This window comes from Podarcis cretensis, assembly GCF_951804945.1.
Source record: "Podarcis cretensis genome assembly, chromosome: 8".
NCBI lineage: Eukaryota > Metazoa > Chordata > Lepidosauria > Squamata > Lacertidae > Podarcis > Podarcis cretensis.
In genome coordinates, this window is record NC_137177.1 from 83552898 (window position 1) to 83574648 (window position 21751).

Here is a 21751-nt window from a genome sequence, read left to right on the forward strand (position 1 = left end):
TAATGGGTGGTAGGGACATGGGAGTTGGAAAGGGAGGGTTAGAGACAGGAGGGTCTGGGTACTTTACACAGGAATAAAGGGAGCAGCCAAGGGGGTATATGGTTGCTTTGCCTATACAGAGACATTTCATCAGTTATGACCTCTGCTATCACTGCAGCACTGTGAGCCTGGCAAGCAGAGGGACAGCGACACAAAGACTAAGAAGCAGCAGAGATGGTATGCTGAATTACACACTGATTTTAAATTACTAGCCAAGTTTCGGTTCAGGTGCCCTGTTAACAGATTCTGCTAAGCACAATTATTTGGTAGTACAGCTCAACATAAAACTGGGTTGGGTTACCTATCAATGGCATGAAAATTATGGTTTTATGTACAAAAGGATGGCATCTGGTGATTCGATTCATTAATGAGAGATTATTGTCTTGCGAGAAAGGAATGTCCTGGAAGATCCCTTTCCTTTCCAATGGATGACTCATTTCAAGAGTAAGGTGTATAGCCAGCACTCTGGTAGCATCACTGAGCCATGATCACGTCTCTGCCAAAGGCAGGGAGTTCAGGTTGAATGCTTCAGGCATAATGGAATGAGGCCAATAAACCAGCTTCAGTTAGGAAGTAGAATGCAAAATTGCACATATTTCAAGGGTCCAGACCCTCATTCACCTTACATTTAGTGTTCAAAACATGCTGTTGTGCGCCAGCCAACCAGCCGATCTGTAGAGATGCCTTGTCGATGTTTTATTCTGGATTGCTTTATTTACGGCTTTAATGTGTTGTAACCCACTTTGAGATTTTTTCTTTGAAATACAAAGTGGTATAGAAGTGAAATTAACAACAACAAATTCCATTCAGGAAAAGAAATGCAACTAGACATTCCTTTGTGGCAACTGTAACCCAGGTTTAAGGTGCCATTATTTGGTGATTAGCTTATATATCTAAGTTTCTAACAGTTCCTTAAGCTTAAGCAGTTCCTTAAGCTTTTTGAAATTGGCCTTCTTAAAGTCCAGTGCATGTCCAACTACACTCAGTTTTCCCTTACCTGTGTACAGTGGTATCTCTGGTTACATACTTAATTTGTTCCGGAGGTCCGTTCGTAACCTGAAACTGTTCTTAACCTGAAGCACCACTTTAGCTAATGGGACCTCCTGCTGCTGCTGCCGCCTGCCACTGCGCGATTTCTGTTCTCATCCTGAAGCAAAGTTCTTAACCCGAGGTACTATTTCTGGGTTAGCGGAGTCTGTAACCTGAAGTGTATGTAACCCGAGGTACCACTGTATAATGAAACCCAGGAGGATATAATCACTTCTTCCCAAGGTTCCCTGTACTTTCACTTCTTTCCTTCCTGTTGGTGAGCACCAGGTCAAAGAGAGATGACCTGCTTCTGTGAAACAAAACTGTCAGCGAGGCAACTGAGGAATTTGTTGGACCTTTCATTCTTGGCAGAGTATGAGTTCCAATAGATATTGGAGTAACTGAAGTCTGTCATGACTACTATATCACTCTCCTTTTTGAATGTTTGGTAATCTGCTCTCGGAAGGAATCATCTAAGTCCTCAATCTGGCTTGGAGGTCTATAAGCAGACACCCACAATAAGGTCACTGCTGTTTTCCTCTCCTACAATTTTTACCCATATACTTCCAGTCTGCCTTCCATGCTCCAGGTCATGGATTTCTTCACAAGCATGCACATCCTTTATATATGATGCTACTCCTGCTCCTTTCCTGTTCGTTCTTTTTTGTTTGAGTGAGTTGTACCCCCAATTTCTACATTCCTGTCATGAGCTTAGCTGTCATCGTTTCCCTTTTTTTAAAGGGAAATTCCCTTATTCCGAATAGCATTCCTCACAAGAAAAGGGAAAAGTTGACAGCTATGGTCATGAGTCTCATTTCACCAGCTTTCAGTATTAGGGCATGTTTGCCATTCTGTATTAAGAGTTCAAGTTTTTCTTGCTTGTTTTCCATGCTCCGGGGAAATAATGTAGAGACAACTGAAACCAGGAGTCATTCATCCTCACACTGCTGCCTCTGTCTCCCTCCATTGGGAGTCACCAAACGCCTCTCCTCTGGGGACTGCAGGAATCATTCTGTACACTATCTTCCACTTGGTGTGTTCTGAGGCCTGTAACCACTGTACTTGCTCCTCTGGCCAGGATCTGGTGTCTGAGGTGAGGACATGGAACTGATTTTGTAATTCCAGAGACACAGCTTGGCTCCTGACAGTCCTGCTTTTTCGTGTCACGCTCCAATCTCCTGCATCATTTCCCCTCCTACCACTAGATGGCAATGCTCCTCTGTTCTCACTGCGTGTATTTTGAATTTAAAAATCACCTGCCACTGGCAGCTTTTCTCTTGCCAGATTTTCCCCTTCCGCCATAAACTGCTTAGGATTTGTTACTCAGGATTTCAAAATACAATGGATAAATTAAACTCTTGAACACCATACTTTCTGGCTGCTCAAACATATTTGTTCCACCGACTGTACTGATCCTGCAAATCTCTCAAAGGGAATCTCTCAAAGTAGGGTTGTCATACATCCGGATTTTCCTGGACATGTCTGGGATTCCAATGCCAGAATTAGTGTCCGGGGGGGATTTCAGACAATCACTTAAATGTCTGGATTTTTTCTCCCCAAAAGGCTTAACAATGCCCCCCCCAAAAAAAAGCTTATCTCAAGGGGACTTCTTACCCTCCCACTACTCTACTTTTCTGGTTCTTTTTTTTTATTCTGTTGTTTGGGTTTGAGTTTAGTTTATTGTATTACTTTGTGGTTTAATCTTGTAAACCTTCATGATAGCGGAAAACGATTTCCTGGTAGCCATGCAACACATAGCAAGAGAAGTACACAAAAAAACATAGAAGGTGAGCATCTTGTGATGAGGATGGCTTCTTCTATGAGACATACATGTACCACCCAGAAACAGTTTTTTTCTACAGCATTAACTTCTTTTCAAGCTGCAGTCAGATTCAGTTAGATCGATGGACATTATCATTTCTTTTAATTGTGTCACAGTCCTAAAAATACAGATATCGCTTTGTCCTGGGCCAGACATCATCTAGATTTGATTATCTAGGTACAGTTCTCAGACTTGGATCATTTTTTTCCTAACAGAAATTTGTTCAGACATTGTTTTGTTATCAGAGCTTAAGGGAGAACCCCAATTTATAAACCAATTACATATTATTTTGATTAAATTTTGAAGCACGGTGCCCTTTTCCAGTAGGAATAACTGGAGAGGGTTCCTTAGCCTGGTGCTTTCAGTGGGGGTTGCCAGCGTGTTCTGTATCAGGCTGCAGTGTCTTCTAGCTTCTCTTTTCAGGGAACAGAGAACAGCAGCAAAAGCAGCCTCTGTTGTGAAATCAGTTTGAAGAAATGTTCAGAGTCTGGCTCCTCAAAACAGCGTGTGTGCACGAGAAAGACACACACACACACACAGAGAGAGAGAGAGAGAGAGAGAGAGAGAGGAGGCAAGTTGTGAGAGGCTTACAGGCATCCTATTACGCTGAATTATTTGCAGAATCTTTCATCTTCTTTGTTGTCACAGGATGAAAATAATGAACTACTGCATGTCAACACACACCCCTTGCACAATGCTAAGCTGTGCCTTATTTGCTACCCGAATAGAATGCCTAGTAAATATTTATGAGAAAAAAGATATAAAAATTGTGTGAGATTGGTGTAGAAGAGTACAGTATGTAGAATCTGGGAATTTACCATCAGTGTGGAATCTGATTCCTTGTGTAATTGGAAGCCTTCCTGGAAGTGCCCTTTTAGAGGGTAGCCCTAGGTCCTTGCAAGAGCATGAAGGCAGCTAATGGTTCAGATTTGTTCAGTTAATTCTCAGTCAGTTGGCAAAATGCTCCCCATCAGTTAACATGAGAGTGCCAAAGACATTTATCTTGAAGATGAGAGTGTTTCTCTGCAGCCATTTTTCATTCCTTTTCACCGATTACACATACAAAATTACAAAGCTACTTTTCTTATTCTAACTCTCAGCAAACAATACAGTGTAAATATAAAATACAGAACTCTTATTCCAGCTGATTATCATTCAGTCCTGCCTACTCTGGGCCCAAAAACCAGGTAAACAGACCCTGTTTGATTAGATCTTCTCAGTGTTAGAAACCAGATACAGTATATAAACTAATTGCCAAATGTCGTCTTAAATTTAGGTTACAGTCACCACAACAGTATGTCTAGGCGCCATTCCCACCCCGCCCCCCGTGAAACTTGTTGTTGCTGTTGTTAATTTCATTTCAATTCTGCTCAATGTTTTAAAGAAACAATCTCAAAGCAGTTTGCAAACACATTAAAACGTCAAATCAAACAATCCAGAATAAAACAAATTCAAGCTTCAAGGGAAATATTTCAGATCCATCTCTAAGTGACATATTGCTTTCCCCATATTTATTTACCTACTTAATTTATATCGCTGCCCCATAGCAGAAGTATTCTAGAAAGCCAGTGTGATGTACAGTGGTGCCCCGCAAGACGAGTGCCTCGCAAGACGAAAAACCCGCTAGACGAAAGGGTTTTCCGTTTTGGAGGTGCTTCGCAAGACGAATTTCCCTATGGGCTTGCTTCGCAAGACGAAAATGTCTTGTGAGTTTTTCCGACTTTTTTTCCCTCCCCCCCTTTTTCTAAGCTGCTAAGCCGCTTATCCGCTAAGCCGCTAAAAGCTGCTAAGCCACTAATAGCGCTAAGCCGCTAATGGGCTTGCTTCGCAAGACAAAAAAACCGCTAGACGAAGAGACTCGCGGAACGGATTCTTTTCGTCTTGCGAGGCACCACTGTAGTGGTTAGATTAGGACATGGGCGATCAGGGTTCAAATGCCCACACTCAGTCATGAAGCTCCCTGGGTGACCTTGGGCCAGTCAAAGCCTCTTAACTACCTTACAGGGTCGTTAATCCCTACAACTGAGGAGGGGAATGAACCATGTACTCCTTGGGGGAAAAGGTGGGATATAAATGCAGTACATAAGCTCTTCTGCTTATCTCCTTAAGAAAGTTATGGCTATTTGACAGTGGAATGGCCTCCACTGGAAGGTGGTGGACACTCCTTCATTGGAGGTTGAATGGCCATCTGTCATGGATGCTTTAGTTGAGATTCCTGCATGGAAGGGGTATGAACTAGGGGCCCCTCGGGGTGCCTTCTAATAAAATTCTATGATTCTAAGCACTGTGAGCTGGTGATTACAGGTCAAGTATCCTTACATTCACTTATCACATTACTGCTTCCCACTGTTTTTTGCCTGAGATGTCTCACCCCACCAATATGTCCACTCTGGTGTGCAAGTCAAGAGTCATTTCCAGAAGAACTCGAGGATTACGTACCACAGTAACAAAGAAGATGGGCACTGCCAAATGCAGGCTCTTTCCAAGCATGGGAAAGTATCATTACTTAATAAAAAACATGAATTTATACCCAGTTCACCTCTCTGACCCAAATGATACAAAGAACCAGACCTTTCTCAAAGGTCTGTAACCCCCTGCCTTTCACAGTAACCTGCCCCTTTTTAAAAGAAAACAGAAAAACTATACTTGCTTAGTTTCAGCATTTGGTTCTCTCAGTCCATTAACACATTGACTTCACGGGGAAAACTGCTTTCAAACTAAGGGGAACTACAAAAGCGTTATGGGATATGGCATGGGATGGGGAGGCTTGTCTCATGGGCTAATTGAAGACCAGTGTGGTGTAGCTGGCAGGTGTCCAATGTATTAATGTTAAACCCTGGTCTTCAGTTCCATTCAAACATGATCTTGGCGGCCTTGGGCTAGTAATTGCTGTAACTAACCTACCTCAGAAGATTGCTGTTAGAAATAACAGCATATGTGCCCCATATCTCTATTTCCAGACCCTCCTACAGGTCAATCACAAAAAACCCCACCTCAAATATCCATCCAACTTGGGTTTGCCTAAAGTAGTACTTCGGATCTGTGGGTCAGGGACTAATTATTCCAGGCCTCCAGGCAACCAACCAAGGAAACTTTTTAAAACTTAAAACTGATCTCTCCCCCAACCCTGCAACACGCCTCCCCAGGCTGCCCCTGGCCTGGTCCACAAACAACCAACACCAGCAAGTGTCCTAGGAATTCAGGATTTATCCTCCAATATTCTCTTCTCACTCTCACATATGTGAAGTGAGGCTAATGATTTGCTGCTACCAAAACTTGAGCTGATAGAACCTTCCATATGTTCACTTTGTGCCATGGACTGCACTTTTTCAGGCTAGGTGACACACAAAAAACAGAGTTAAAGCTGCTGAAGAGTTAAGTTAGCTTTACCTCCTTGGTCAAACACCTCTGTTTAGCAACATCTGCAAAACTAAAGCATTACCGTCTTGGAGTACAAGTCAATTAACTCAAACAGCCTCTGAACCTAATAGCTTAGTAAACATGCCAAGAGCACAGGTACCTGAGGTGACCTAATTTTCTATTAGTGCTGATCTATTAGTGTTGAAAAGGAAAGTGCGAAGATGCTCTCTAGGAAGTTCAGATGTAAAAATAAGGCAGAACTGAGAATAAAACACTCACTTAAACACATGACACATTAAAAGCAACTGTGCTTGCAGGCAAGAAAACACTTTTAAAAACTGCAAACTGAGCTGCAGAGGAAAGCACTCCACAAAGCACACCACAATCCACATTTTTAATACCACCACACTTTATAACAGCAAGTTAATCAGTTAACTAAATTGGGGGGGGGGGACACAGAGGGAAGCACGGAATGGAAACGGTCCCTCCCAAGTCAAGACCAACCAAGCCACAGAGCTTGTTCGGGATTGGGGTGGGGAACCATCTGTAGACCCCCACATTTGTGCAGTCAACCTTTCTGCAACACCCTGGGGTCCATACAAGGTGCCAAACATGCAGTATGAAGATTAGATGCATTCTTTCATTCATTCCATAAATTTTATATACTTGATTTTGGGGGCGGACGGCAGACCTCAAAGTGGTACACGAACCAAACAGTGTGTTTTCCCCAAGCTGACATACCAGATGGGATTCCTAAGCCTCTCACTTTTCATTTTCAAGTAAAGCAAACTATTAGGCTTGAACTGCAGGGAGGAACTGAGAGAATATTCTATGTTCTGTGGAAGGTTCAAGTTGAGGCCTGGATGGGGGGTGGCTGACAGTGTACGGGAGAGGGAAGAGAAGTTTCCATGCTCCATATCCTCCCTTCACAGTCTTTTCCAGGGCTCCTGTCCCTTATCAATCTTATCCCTGGACGTAACCAAAAAGCTGTAACTAGAAATCAAAAGATAAACTGAACTACTGCACTATCAGCCAAGTAATCTGCAGAAGGATCATAGGCATGAATGCAAATCTACATAATGTGCAGAACTGATTTTACACATTTCTTTAAGACAGAACTTAAGATTTCTTTCTGGCATAGAGCACTAACACAGCTCTAAACTCGGTGTATCATTTTCAATTCAGTTTTCATCAGGAAAGACAGCAAAATTTCCCTGTAATCCCTTAAACTCCAGAAATTCAAGCCGTTCCAAACCCCAAACAGGTTATTGGACTCTGATTCGCTCTTCATATACACTTACAGCCGGGGGGGGGGGGGGAGGGAGGACCAGTGACCTCAGAAGAATTTTATTTATGTGCCTTTCTAATGAAGTCTAATCTGATTAGCCGACACATTGTAAAAGAGCCAATCTCAAGTGATCCAATAATCAACGCTTGTTTTCAGACACACGTAGGCAGAAGTAATTACAACTAATTCCTACACACAAGTCCCATCCTTCTCCCAAAGCCTCCATACTTGTATAGGAGACAACATAGTAGAGTGAAGTGAAGCATGTGAGACTTTTGAAACAAGATCAGGTTGAGAATTCACTTGTTTCCTTGGCACGCTACTTAACCTGAGTTTCTCTACCTGTAGAATGGGGAAAACTAGTGACCTACCTCAGAGGGATACTGGAGAAAAGAATAAGGAAGTGTTAACATCCATCGAGTCTTTGAAACAGAGTGAAATGTAAATTCAGGAAACAAGCAAGCAGCATACAAGAGAATATGGTCTGAAGATCCAACATATCCTTTCATCAAGGCAAACTAACTTTGTCCTCACAACTCTGACCTACATAAGACGGAGGAATCAGCTGGTGGCCATGTGTCATGTCCTACTAGTTAATATTGTCATATGACCGTGTCGATAAACAACTACTGTAATTCCCCCCTAGCTAAAAATAGGCCAGTGCTCAGGCAGAGTCCAGAGATTCTTAGTCAGGTGAGCACAACACACCGGTACCGTTCTTGATTTACATACTGATTAGAAGGTGACAGTAAAGGACTGGTTAAGCATGTAAATGACCTCCAAATTTTGGACATGTGTCTAATAAGCAGAATTTGGAACACATCCTACACGTGCCTTAATTTGAAATGGGTGGTGAAATACATTTAAGTGTGTTATTTCACCTGGTATTCTTGTACACAATGGCCTTAAAAGAGATATTCAAAATGCTTCCAGTACCCAGATACGAGGTCTTCCTTAGGACTATTATTATTTCAAAAACTCTAGTAGTATTGATTTACATAAGGTGCAACACCAAGCCAAGGGGGATGGGAATTACATATGATAATATATCTGGAGTGGGTTGGCAGGGGTTTTAGCAGTTTGTGCTAAAATGTAGAGATGATTTTTAAAAAATAAACAAACCTGTCCGACTCTTTAAAAACAGAGGATATATGTGTTTTCTGAGTCACTTTATGTTTATACATGATTTGAAGTGTTATAGTAGCTGCGAGCATGTTTTAAGCTGGAAATCCCATGCTCATCTCTCACCTCTGCCATGCACTAACTGCGGGGCCTCAGCAAGCCACTCTGATTCAACCATAGTCTGAGCCTGCCATCTCTAATAGAGGGTGAACCTACAGTCCTTTTTGTCAGCCCACTGGTTCATCTAGATGTGTTGAACCAAAGCTGAGATGTTCTGGGAGCTCTGCAAACACCATCTGGATAGTCAAGTTAACTCTACAATTACTTTAACTGGTAGTTGTTGCAAGAATGAGCTGATATATAATCATATTTGCTTGCTTTGATGCTATGCTTATCTCTGGGCCCTGGGATGCTGGGCTCTTGGCCCAGAGAGGGAAGCTATCTTTAAGCCTTGGATATTTGCCATCTATGCCCTCATAGGTCTGGTGGATTGATGGGGGGTTTTGGTCAAACTTACTTATGTTGTTGTTTGTATAAGTAATGCTTACATTATACAAATTAGCACCTTGTGGACAAATCACAGTAACCTCTCACTGTTGTGGTGTCCGGTCCCAGGTCTGTAAAGCCACTGAGGCTTTGTAAGCTGCATTGTAAGTTTACACCAGAGGTCGGCAACCTAAGCCCCATGGGCCGGAAGTGGCCCATGAGGGTCACTTAACCGGCCTATGAGCCACCCCCGAACCGAGCTGCCCGTTCGGTGAGTCCCCGCACGCTGCGCTAAACTGGCATAGCACGGCACGGTGACTCTCTTCCCTGGCTCCGAAAATCACGTCTGCTTGTGTCTGCGGTGGCAGAAATCACTTCTGTGCATCCCCAGATGTCGGAAATCACTTCTGCACAGGCGCGATTTCCGGCACTGTGGACATGCGCAGGCGCAATTTCCAACTGCACCAGTTCAGCCCACAGAGGATCTCCGCGGGTGTGATCCAGCCCATGCCCAGTAAGCCTTGCTGACCCCTGGTTTGCACCTTTCTTTAATAAAGCACTAGAAATGGCCACTCTGGCGTTTTTTGACATCCTTGTTTGGTATCCCTGCATCAAACCACTCAACTCAGGCTCTCTTTTGGGCCTGCAATTCAGAACACTCAGCAAGTATGGCTTACTCTGACTAGCACCAACTCTCCTGGAATCTTTCCAGTTCAGCTGCCCAATAAGCTTTCAACTGAATATGATATCAGCTCTCCCAAGATTTCAGACAGAGATTTCCCATTCCCCGAATCCTTTTGGTAGAGATGTCAGGTATTAAATCTAGAACTGTGAACATGCAAAACATAATGCTCCACTGCTAATTAGCCATGAAAGCTTGAAATTCGGATCTCTTGGCAACATCCTTTCTATTTATGACAAGTAGTGCTAAATTCACACCAATATCTGGAACTGAGTTCATCCACAGTCTAATTCCCCAACTCGGAACGTGAGTAACCAAAGCAGCCCAAGGTCATGGTCAAACTTTCCAAGAACTTCTGAGAATTGTTTTTCTTCAGCCAGCATAGCAGAAAAGAAACATTCCCAACCCTTAGGCCTGTTTTTGAAAACCTGGTGTGAAAACTGAGCAGGTTCAGACAGTATGTCCTTAGACGTTACTAGCCAGACTCCCTACAAGTTTACAGAAAATTTTTCAACCTGATCACCTGAAGACAACATTTCCTCATGGGAATCATGTGAGCAGCTATTTACAAAACCCAGGTTCAGGTGTTCTGGCGATAAGCAGCAACAGTAGTGATCTGGCACAACCGTTTTTTAGTCTACCAAGCTGCAAAAGTGCTTCTTCCAATACACTCATGGGCACCTTATGCACAAATAAAATTTCTAAATGCAAGTAGCAAGCATCCATGCAGAGAACAGCATCCTCCAGATATAGCTATGTGTAGATACATGGACAGCAAATGTCAGACATTACCATTTTGATCAGAGTTGTCCTTGAACAAGGTTTGGGGAAAGCACAGAAGATTGCCGCCCACACCTGCTGTTGCAAAAACAGCAGCAAAAGACCCAGCAAGAAATGATAGGCATAAGAGCCAGACTGTCACACTATTTATGTATTTATTTAGTGTCTGTCAATGACATGCTAGGCTACGGGACTGGGTTATATTGCCCAAGACCAAACATTACACTGTTCGTACCAACAGCTCCATTAATTATGAATCCTGAAATCTGGGACCCCCTCCAAACCGGCACCAAAATTTTGCAATCTTTTTGAAGCATGCTCAAAGCATAGTAAGTGATACATCAACCCGGAGCTTGTCATTAACACCATTCAAAATACATCATTCTCCTCCTATTTACTCCAAACTGGTGCCAAGCGGCTGCAATTGTTTTGCAGTGCAAACCCTATGTTTTGCAGCACCTCAAAAAATGAGTAATTGGTACTCAAACCGGGGGTCATAGGTATCACCCAAGAAACCAACACTGTCCAATTCACTCCAAACCACTATCAACATTTTGCAGCTGCTTTGCAGAATTTTGTAGGGCAAACCCTACACTTTGCAGTGCGTGCCCCCCGCCCAAAGTACAGTAAGTGATATATCTAACCAGGGCCCCTAGTTACCACTCAGAATCCAACACAGTCTTGATTTACTCCAAACTGGTGCCAAAGTTCAATCAGTGATTTACTCCAAACCTCTGCCATATTTTTGTAATTGTTTTCAGCATTTTGCAGTGCTCTTCTAGAAACTGACGAGAAACAAAAACATTTATACACACATTCAACATTCATGTAAACATATATACCAACATCAGCTGCAAATATCTACATACACATACACATCTACATACACATGGTCAATTACTGAGAAAAGTATTTATTAGCTAAAGTTGTTATCACCAAGACCTGCAAGAATTCCAGAAGTATAATGTGTGAGAAGTAAATGAAAATAGACCAGACTGAGGAATGTGGGAGCTTTATATGCATAGATTCATTGTTTTAAAAGCTGTAAGACACTATTTAGAAATTATAGGTAAAGGTAAAGGTACCCCTGCCCGTACGGGCCAGTCTTGACAGACTCTGGGGTTGTGCGCCCATCTCACTTAAGAGGCCAGGGGCCAGCACTGTCCGGAGACACTTCCGGGTCACGTGGCCAGCGTGACATCGCTGCTCTGGCAAGCCAGAGCCGCACACGGAAACGCCGTTTACCTTCCCGCCGGTAAGCGGTCCCTATTTATCTACTTGCACCCGGAGGTGCTTTCGAACTGCTAGGTTGGCAGGCGCTGGGACCGAGCAGCGGGAGCGCACCCCGCCGCAGGGATTCGACATAGTGTAAAATTGAGTCTCCAAGAAGATAGCATGTTTCCTGGGAACATCCACTGAAAATGTTTACTGGCTCAGTTGCCAAAATATTTCTGTGTTCCAGTTTCATAAGGTTACAGAAAGCTTAGTGCCAAATTTGTATGTTTCTATACAGGTGTAAATCTGTATATGACAAACGATTTGCCTATTTTTACTGCATAATGACTTCTTGTTCCTTAGGTCATTGTATTCCTCCCACATGTCATGATGTCTCGGAGAATATGCTACATAATGCTCCATGACATTCAGGAGGATTGATTGGCTCCCTCGGAAACACACAGCACCTCTAAGAACATGTCACACACAGCAAAAAGTGATGCACTCTCTTAAAATTGGGGGGGGGGGAATCCGTAGACAAAAATAAGTTCTACGGGATTAAAAAAAATTATACAAAACTCTATAAATCTGAACCATTGGACTCCCAAATCTTCACAAATTTCCTAGAAGAAAAAAAAAGAATCCAAAATTTAATAAGACTCTTAGCAGAAATCCAAAACAGAAAAACAAAACAGAAAAATCTCACATTTTCTTCTGAAATTGTTTCTTGACATACAGAATAGAGGCCAAATTCCTGAAACTTGGCATATCTCGTTTATCACAGTCATACCCAAACCACAGAAAGAACTTGATCAAGTTGAATTATATAAACCTATTTCATTGATTAATGTGGATGTTAAATTATTTACAGACATAATGGTCAGTCAGTGGACTTTCAAAAATTTCACCCAACTATGTCCACCATCACCAAGTCAGATTCTTAAAGCTTTCTCTGTTAGAAGGATTCAATGCAATTTTTTTAGAGTTAATCACATCCAGAACCTACTGTTTTCTTGATGCTGGGTGCAGTAAAGGGATTTAATGGTTTAAACTGGCAATATATCTTTACAATTCAATGTTCCTTTGGTATTAGTGCATTCTGGGTTGATAAGCTTTATAATTTATACTATGAGTCACTGGTCCATGTTTTGGTGAATGGGGAACTCTCTTTGACATTCCCCATTGGTCGGGGCACAAAGCAGGGCTGCACACTGTCTGTCCTGCTTTTTACCTTGGTCAAATCTGCTATTAACCACTATCTAAAATCAGATTTTACCATATGGAAGTAATGGAGACTGAACTTCTACCTTCTGATTCCCTCTTTAGTCCCCATAACTCAACACTTCCTTTCACAAAGCAGCCAAATCAGGCTGATTTCCTAGGTGGGAAACAGTGGGATTATATAAACTCAGAGACTTCTACAGTAATCAAAAGCTCCTTACAGCTCCAGAATTATTATTTTCCATTGGGAGACAGATCATATGGCTGGTTAGAGGTACACCAGATTATACATTTTCTAAATCAATCAAATATAAAGACCCAAGCATTATGCAGCTTAAACAGTTTGGAGCAACTACTCAACTCAACCAACTCATCCACTGAGAAAGGTCATCTCCCAAAAAATATAAAATCCTCACACAACTGGCTACTCTTCCTCTCACTTCATTAAGACTAAAACAGGGAAAGACTTTGGAGAAAAATTAGAGAAACAACTCTGGGAACAAATTTGGAATAAACTACCATTTGGATTAATCTCAATTAGAACTTGAGAAAATGCTGTAAAGATAGGCAAAGTAAAGGACCCCTGGACAATTAAATCCAGTTGAATTCAACTATGGGGTGCGGCGCTCATCTCCGCTTTCAGGGCGAGGGAGCCAGTGTTTGTCCACAGACAGCTTTTCCAGGTCATGTGGCCAGCATGACTAGACAGCTTCCGGTGCAATGGAACACCATGATGGAAGGCAGAGCACACAGAAATGCCATTTACCTTCCCACTGCAGCAGTATCTATTTATCTACTCACGCTGGTATGCTTTCAAACTGCTATGTTGGCAGGAGCTGGGACAAAGAGACAGGAGTTCACCCCATCACGCACATTCAAACTGCTGACCTTATGATCAGCAAGCTCAAGAGGCTCAGTGATTTAGACCACAGTGCCACCCATGTCTCCTGGTACACGTGCCTAGCAAGACTATAGAGAAGTGATCATAACACATTCAACCTTTGCTGGCAGAAATGCAATTTACCTGGCTCTCTAGTATGTTGTGAACAGCCCTCAGATCCGCAGATGAAGGGTAGTATGCAAATGCAAAAATAAATTAACAACAACAACAACACACATGTGGTGGTTTTGCCCAAAAATCATTCGCTTTTCAGGAAAGAAGTTTTTCAAACAAATAATCAAATGATGGGACAATTGCTACAACCAGACCCAAAATTAACCCTATTATCTTACATTTATCGGGGGAAGGGGGAAGACTCACACCTTTTATATGACATGATGTCCTTTTATTAACTTTGTTAAGACAACAGAACATGGTTTCACCCTCCACTGACTCATGGAACCTTAAGGAGAGACACTTTCATTTGACTGCCTTGCTTAGACCATCTAATACCACCATCAGCTCCTATTTTTCTTTCTTTTCTGTACAACTACTAAGCTCTAGTTTCCTTGTATGGGAATGTTTTGTTACTTGAGATTAAGAATCAATTTAAAAATCAGTTCTCATTGTCCTTCAACTCTGCCACACAGAGCATCAGAGGTTCTTCTGCTAGGATGTTTCCATGCAGTTCTTTGATTGTATACAAACAGTGTGACTTTATCACTTCTAGCATATTGATGATACTCTGGCATGTGTGAATCACCTTCTCTTTGTCATCCTTCTCAGAAATTGGACGCAGTACATTATCTGTCTTTCCTAGGTATTCTGAAGAAGTGTGCATGCACACGAAAGCTCATACCAAGAACTAACTTAGTTGGTCTTTAAGGTGCTACTGGAAGGAATTTTTTTATTTTGTTTTGACTATGGCAGACCAACACGGCTACCTATCTGTAACTTTCCTAGGTATTGTTACTGTATTTGCTTTTCTGTTGAGCATTGTCTTGAATAACATGTGATTCTGGGAATGTTCAGAAATCCTCCCCCACTAGGTTCAGAAGCACATCAAGTAGTCACCTTTTCTTGAACCATTTCTTTCCTATCATCCTCAATGATCACAGATGTAGTTTGAGCTGCAGCAGCAAGCTTCCTGGTACTCTCTAATGACTGACTATGCCTGAAAATGAAGTCACCCAGATGCACAGGTAGAATTGTATGTTTGAATTCTGTACATTTCAGGTCCTTGAAATAAGCCTGACTGGAAGCACTGCTGGCTGTAACACCACTATACCCATAGAATGGGACCATCACAGCTGTCCACAGTGGAATCAAATGCAAAACATTGTCTAGAAGCATTTGCTGGTTACTTCTAGTTCCAGAACAACCTTTGTGGCGACAGTATTATTTTATTTCCTTCCCAACGGCACCTTTCTATGGAACCAAAAGACATACCAGTACTTCACTGCATTCTTCTTACCTCGCTTAACTCACAATCTGCTGGCACGCCTATATCCTTGCCCTCTCCCTCAGTTTCGCTCATGGCAACAGTGATAATTTTATGTGAGGTGTTTGACCTTAAGTAGCAATACTCCTTAGGTAGAAGTGACGAGTAAGGCGTTATGGTCCTCACAGAGTAGGCCATTTTGCCATCAGGTTAATAATGTGTGTTATGTCATTCCTGATGTAGTATAGGGCAAATTTGGCAATCCCTTATTTTCAGTCAAAATCTTAGTGCACTCATTCAGGTACTACTTATTATTATTATTATTATTATTATTATTATTATTATTAATATTATTATTATTATTACTACTACTACTACTACTACTACTATTTTTACTGGGGGAGGAACAGCACCTAGGTATTCTGTTGTGGTGCTCATAACCTAGGTTTAAGGTGCCATTTGGCAATTGGCTTATATTTCGATTGGCATTTCTAACACTGTGTGCCTCGCCTTGCCTTTTAGAGAGGCTTTTGGTGAGGTGTTCAAGGGAAGATCAGTTGTGCAAGCTGCTTACCATTCACACAATCCAGTATTATTAAATGACCAGTATTCTCTCACTTGCTCTGGAGATCTAAAGCCAGAGTTTCAGCTGTGAAAACACTTTTCCAGTTCAAAACTGGTCTTACTGATATTCATAAGGTCAATCCTCTATTCAAATCCTAATAAGATGGAGAGTGTGTTTGAGTGGGAGAAGATATAGCCACACTTATTTTAATCTACAGACTGGATCCTGATCTTTCTTAATCTGGATTCTGTCAATGAGGGAGACAAAAACTTCACTACTCCTCAAACAGCAGATTACAACAGGGGTGTGATCTGAAATGTCTTGTTCAACTTACAAGTGGGAGTGGTGCCTTTCAAAGCCTCCTGTTGGCCATTGTCACTTTAAACATCTGCACTCCAATGTCAAACTAATTTTCTGTGCCTTTAAGTGTCATCACATCTGCCAATGCTGCACAAAAATAAGGCTACAGTATTGCCAGCTCCTGGGTACCAGGCTTGCATTTGAGTCAGTATCCCAACCAAAAGAATTAGATGCTACAGATTTTGCCCACCTTCTGACAATTCAGTATTCTCATTCAACTCTATATCCTTCCTAAGAGTAAGGATACATTACAATAATTCTTGTAATGTATCTAACTTCCTAAGTAGAAACTCTACCATCACAGAACAGAAGAGATACTGGAAAACAAGAATTGTATCTCCCTTTCTAGTTCAATGCTATCAATACCATCACTACCACTTTGCAACTCTTTCTGCTAACAACAAAAACAGTAACAATTTTATAGCAATTCTATCTGGGGTACACAACACACAAACTACACAATGATCAAATTAATCAGTTTTCTCGCATTAATTAACTCAAAAGTATCAGGAGTTGAGTGCCGTACTATTCCCCCATCAGCCATGAAGTTCACTGGGCAACCTTGGGCCAGTCACTCCCCCTTCACATATAAAATGAAGAGAATTATGTATGCAAACTTGAGCTTCATGGAGGAAAGGTGGGGCAAAAATAGGATAAATAAAACAAATAAATAAATGTGCTCAGCCAAACCTGAAAAAGAGAAAGTTGAAGATGACAACAGTGGGTGAGGGGTGGAGACCAGACAATATAAACAGGTCAATCAGGCAAAAATTTAACTCTCCACATTAAATAATATTTGGAGTGGGGGGTCACATAAACAAGTTTTAAAGTTAGGCCTCCTAGCTCTGGTTGGGGGTTGTTTTTCAACAGCAAAATTCAAAACTGGAAGAAAAAAAGGAAATAAATCTTCAGCCCTTTGCTGCAGAAAGGCAGCAGGGGCTAATAAAGAGAGAGCGTTCATAATGACTGAACACAAAAGATGAATAAAGCACAGAAGGTGCAACAGTCAGCACTTCAAAAGATGCTGGCTCTTTAATGTGTGCCTAATTAAAGGTTTTCTGCACTGCTGTGTGCCTCAGAGTGTACACATCCCAGGTTAAAGCAGTCACCCCTTCAAATCCAGGGATCAGCCCTTCCCTTCTAGGGATGGCCAGAGGTTCCTGTCTGTCACAGCGGCTGAGGAGTTGCTTGTTCTCTCAGCTCTCTCCCACAACTTTCTGCTTTGTACAAACAAAACACTAGGCCGGCAGGACCTACATCTAACACAGCCTCTTGGGAGGTGGCACACGGCCAAATCCGACTGGATGATTCCAGTTCAGACTGGTTCTGGGAACACAAACAAGGAGGTCCTTGCACAGTCGACACTATTTGGACACAGCAGCTCCCACAGCATACAAGGCTGCTCCTCGCTTATCAGCTGTGGAGACCTGAGGCCTGGTTTGCCCACATTTTTCCGGCCACCTTATCTGAGTGGAGGAAGGTGGGATACCAGTGTTTTTCTTTTAATTCGTTTCATTGTAATTATAATTTTTGCTACGCCACACTGGGAACTTGTTAAAGGGTGAGACAGAAATCAAATAAACTCCGCAAACATGGCTGATTTGCAAATGCACCTTGACTTAGACCTGTACAAATGAAAACAAAGCCTCAAGACGGAATTAATCAAGAAATGCTTTTGAATGCAAAGCATCTGAATGAACAATGGGTCTTGGATCCCGTCCTCCTGAAGGATTTTAAGATGAGATCTTCCCACAGGAACGGAACATCCTAGCAAGCAGCCTTGAAAAGAAACCCTAAACACAGACACACAAATCAACATGCCTGATAGCTACACTCCACACTGCTGAACAGTAGGGGACAGCTTAAGGCAAGGAATGCTAACACCTCTGGAAGAGACTGAGCAACTAAGGAGAGCCTTAAAGGGCAAGAGAAAGGCATATCTGACAGGGCAGAGAGAAGCTAACACAATCTGCAGTTTACAACCCTGCAACCAAAGCTAGCCAACAGGCGTTTAGTCATTCAGCTTCTGGCTTAAGAAAGTTCTCTTTGTCCTAAAAGAATTACATAAAAATATCATAACAACGTAATATGTAAAAATGAACAGGGCTCTTTCTCTTGAAGAACTGTGTGTATGCTTGGAGGGCTGGGGGCAGGGACATCCAATATTAAATTAAGAAAGGAAGAAAGAAACTAGTTATGTTCCTGAATGTTTGCACCATTAGCATGGGCATGACAGGCAACAGAAACAATTCAGATCTTTTATACAAGGCTAATCTCTCTCTCTCTCTCTCTCTCTCTCTCTCTCTCACACACACACACACACACACACACACACACACACACACACGGTGGTCAGACCACAGCATACCGTTGCTGCTGAAGTTCTCCACTCAAACTGCTTCTCCACCAGCAAAACCACATGGAAAATGGCCTTTGTTGAGCCTAAGTTCTGAAGCAGTTTTCCCCAATTGTCCCCATGAACAGGAAGCACCTAACCCACCCACACTCCACTAAATACCATTTTAAGCAAGTGATTCATCCTTAGTTGGCAAATTCCAGAGCAGGAAAGAAAGGAGGGGGTGCCACAGGAGGGAATGGCCAGTATTATGTAATGCAATAAAGTTTGCCAATGTCTACTTTCACTCCAGGAGAGGAGGCTGGTAAGCAAGAGACAGCAACCAATCTCTCCAGCCAAGTCTCAGGAAACCTGAATGTTAAGTCATGGTGGTTTTTCTAGCACCTTTCACTACAGTAATTTTCATCTTCATGTTTCAGGATACATGCAAGTAATCAATTTTAAAAAATCCATGACAAGGGCAAGTTTCAACAAAGAAGACAAATTCTTTCTAAAGTTCATCTGGTTTAACCGAAGAGTCATAGTCCATTAATCACAGCAACTACATTAGAAAACACAAGAATTAATTCAAGTGGAATTCTCGAAACACATTCTAGATAAAAAGAAGCTCTGTGGTCTCTACAGTAACATTACTTGAAAGCTGGGCTTCACCACAAGTATGTGAGTTGCACAAGCCCAATGTGAAACAATCACTGTTTGAAATTCCCCAGGCACTAGGCACGTTCTGCAACTGCTACGGGTCCAATTGCAGAGGTTGGCCTCTGACATCACCTCTGACTGGCCCCTCCAGCTTTCTTAAGAAGGTGAGCAGAAGAACTTACAGACTTTATTGCATTTATATCCCACCTTTGAGTCCTCCTCCTCAGTTAATCTACCTCACAGGGTCATTGTAGGGGTTAGGAGGCTGTGAGTGGCCCAAGATCACCCAGTGAGCTTCATGACTGAATGGGGATTTGAACCCTGACCTCCCAGGTCCCAGTCAGACACTCTAACCAGTACACCACACTGGCTTCCTAGAATACTTCTGCTATGGGGCAGCTATATAAATTAAGCAGGTAAATAAATATAGGGAAAATTTCCCTTGAAGCTTGCATTTATTTTATTCTGGGTTAATTTTCTGTTTTAATGTATTGTAAACTGCCTTGAGATTTTTTTTTCTTTGAAATATAAAGCAGTATACAAATGAAATTAATAATAATAATAATAATAAATTCATTGCAAAAAAAATGGGGATTGTAACCTAGATTTAAGGTGCCATTTGGCAAATAGCTTATATATCTAATGCTGGAAATAATACATTCAACAACACCAATCAGTATTTCAGGCAAGTATACCAGAGTCAAGTCTGCAAAAACCGTGTACTAGTGGTCAAGCACTAACTAGAATAAGGAAGACAAAAATTAGTTTGATGAAACATTGAAAACACATTTCAGTTGGTGAGGTTTTTATAGACACCAATAGAGGATAACATTGCAATGTTGGACCCTTCTTTAGCAAAGTCCTTTGCTGATTGGAGAAAATTAATTTTCAGAGCTACCAATTATTTACAAGCATCTATAGCACTTTTCCCAAGTACCTGTAATGAACATTTGGACATGGTTCACATAAAACACATAGGCAAATTTTGGCTTTGCGAGGACAAGCAAGTGTGCCAGTACATACATGTGTGCCTCACCCTGTCCCGTTCCACCCCCGTTCGGCCTTCTACCACGTCCAAAAGGACCCACGCATCAGCAACTGTACATCAATTGGACATGCCTAAAATGGCTGTCGCCTGTACACACATACAATTTGACTGGGAAGGAAGATACAGTCCTTTAAAACCAGTTTCATATGATACACATTCTATTCCAAAATTTCTCTCATTCTCCCACAGCTCTTCATTAATAGAAACAAAACAAAAAAATCCTTCTATCAAGTCCTTGCTAAGCTTGAACAACATTATTTTGCCACAGTAATCCATTCAGCTACAGCCACAATTTAAAACCAACACTCCATTCATCTCTCAGGCGTCATTACTAAGAGAAGGTTATTCCTTTAAACTAACAAAATATGCTGGAAAAAACACATTCAGGCAGGGGGTGGGAGAAGAGAAAGCAAGGCAGACAATGACTGATAATTGGCACTGGATTTTAAATAGAAGTGGGAAGGCCATATGAAACCAATCATATTAACTTTGTTCCATGAGGCACCATTTAAGTTGACACATTTTGAAATGTAGTACATATAAATGTCAACAACTTCATTCTTAAGCAGGGGCTCAAATGCTGAAAGCACAGGTCTTCAGGGGGCAGGGGAATAGAAGAATAAGAAAAGGACACTGCAATATCCCATGGGTAATCCTTGGGAATTCATATCGGGGCCCAGGATGAAAACATGGCATTAATAAATATGACAGGGGCGTTTACATACCTGTCACTGCTGGTACTGCTACTGCTGCTGATTGAATCACTGCTTGATGATCTGCTCCTAGAGCCGCTGCCACTAGGGGACCTGGTAGGTCTTGACGCTTGGCTCGCCAGCCTCTGAGGAGACTGGGTCCTAGACTGGGATGAATGTGGTGACCGGCTCCTGCTGTGCTGGTAATTCCGCTCTGGCCTCCGGCCTCGTACCTCCCGTGTGAGATCATCCCTGTAGATATCCCTGTGTACCACGCTGGGCAAAGTAAACTGCTCCCGGGCCCGAGGTTCGTAACGGGGGTCATGAGCATCAAAACGGCTCGGGCTGCGACTCCGAGAACTGTAATAGAGTCCATGTTGTAAAGTCCGCTCTCGAGGATCTCTATAGTAATCCTGATCATAATGTCTTGTCCGATCAAATCCTCCTGTCCCCCGATCATGGTGTCCATAGGCACTATGTTCATAAGCACGCTCCCTGTTATCTGAAGCCCTGCATTTAGGAGGGGGAAAATATTTATGTCAATCAGAGATGGAGGAGAAGGTCCCAACATCATGCAAACATTTAGTGTGGCACTTGTGATCTTCACAAGTAATATTAACAATAAAAGACTCTAAATGACTATGACTATTAAGCAAAACCAATGAGCTTGGTTCTTCCACACAGCTCCTCAGTTACATCTAGGTACAGCACAGCTTGGCACTGATT

The 21751-nt window shown here is 42.1% G+C and overlaps 1 protein-coding gene across 4 annotated transcripts in view; it reads right to left on the reverse strand.

The window, feature by feature from the left end:
- Positions 1-21751, reverse strand: part of SPEN (spen family transcriptional repressor) — a 68675-nt gene that overhangs the window by 26200 nt on the left and 20724 nt on the right. For all 4 annotated transcript variants that reach the window (XM_079986651.1, XM_079986649.1, XM_079986648.1 and 1 more), the window contains exon 3: positions 21059-21535. In XM_079986651.1, coding sequence (XP_079842777.1) covers positions 21059-21535 — 477 coding nt within the window. The remainder of the gene's footprint in view (positions 1-21058; positions 21536-21751) is intronic.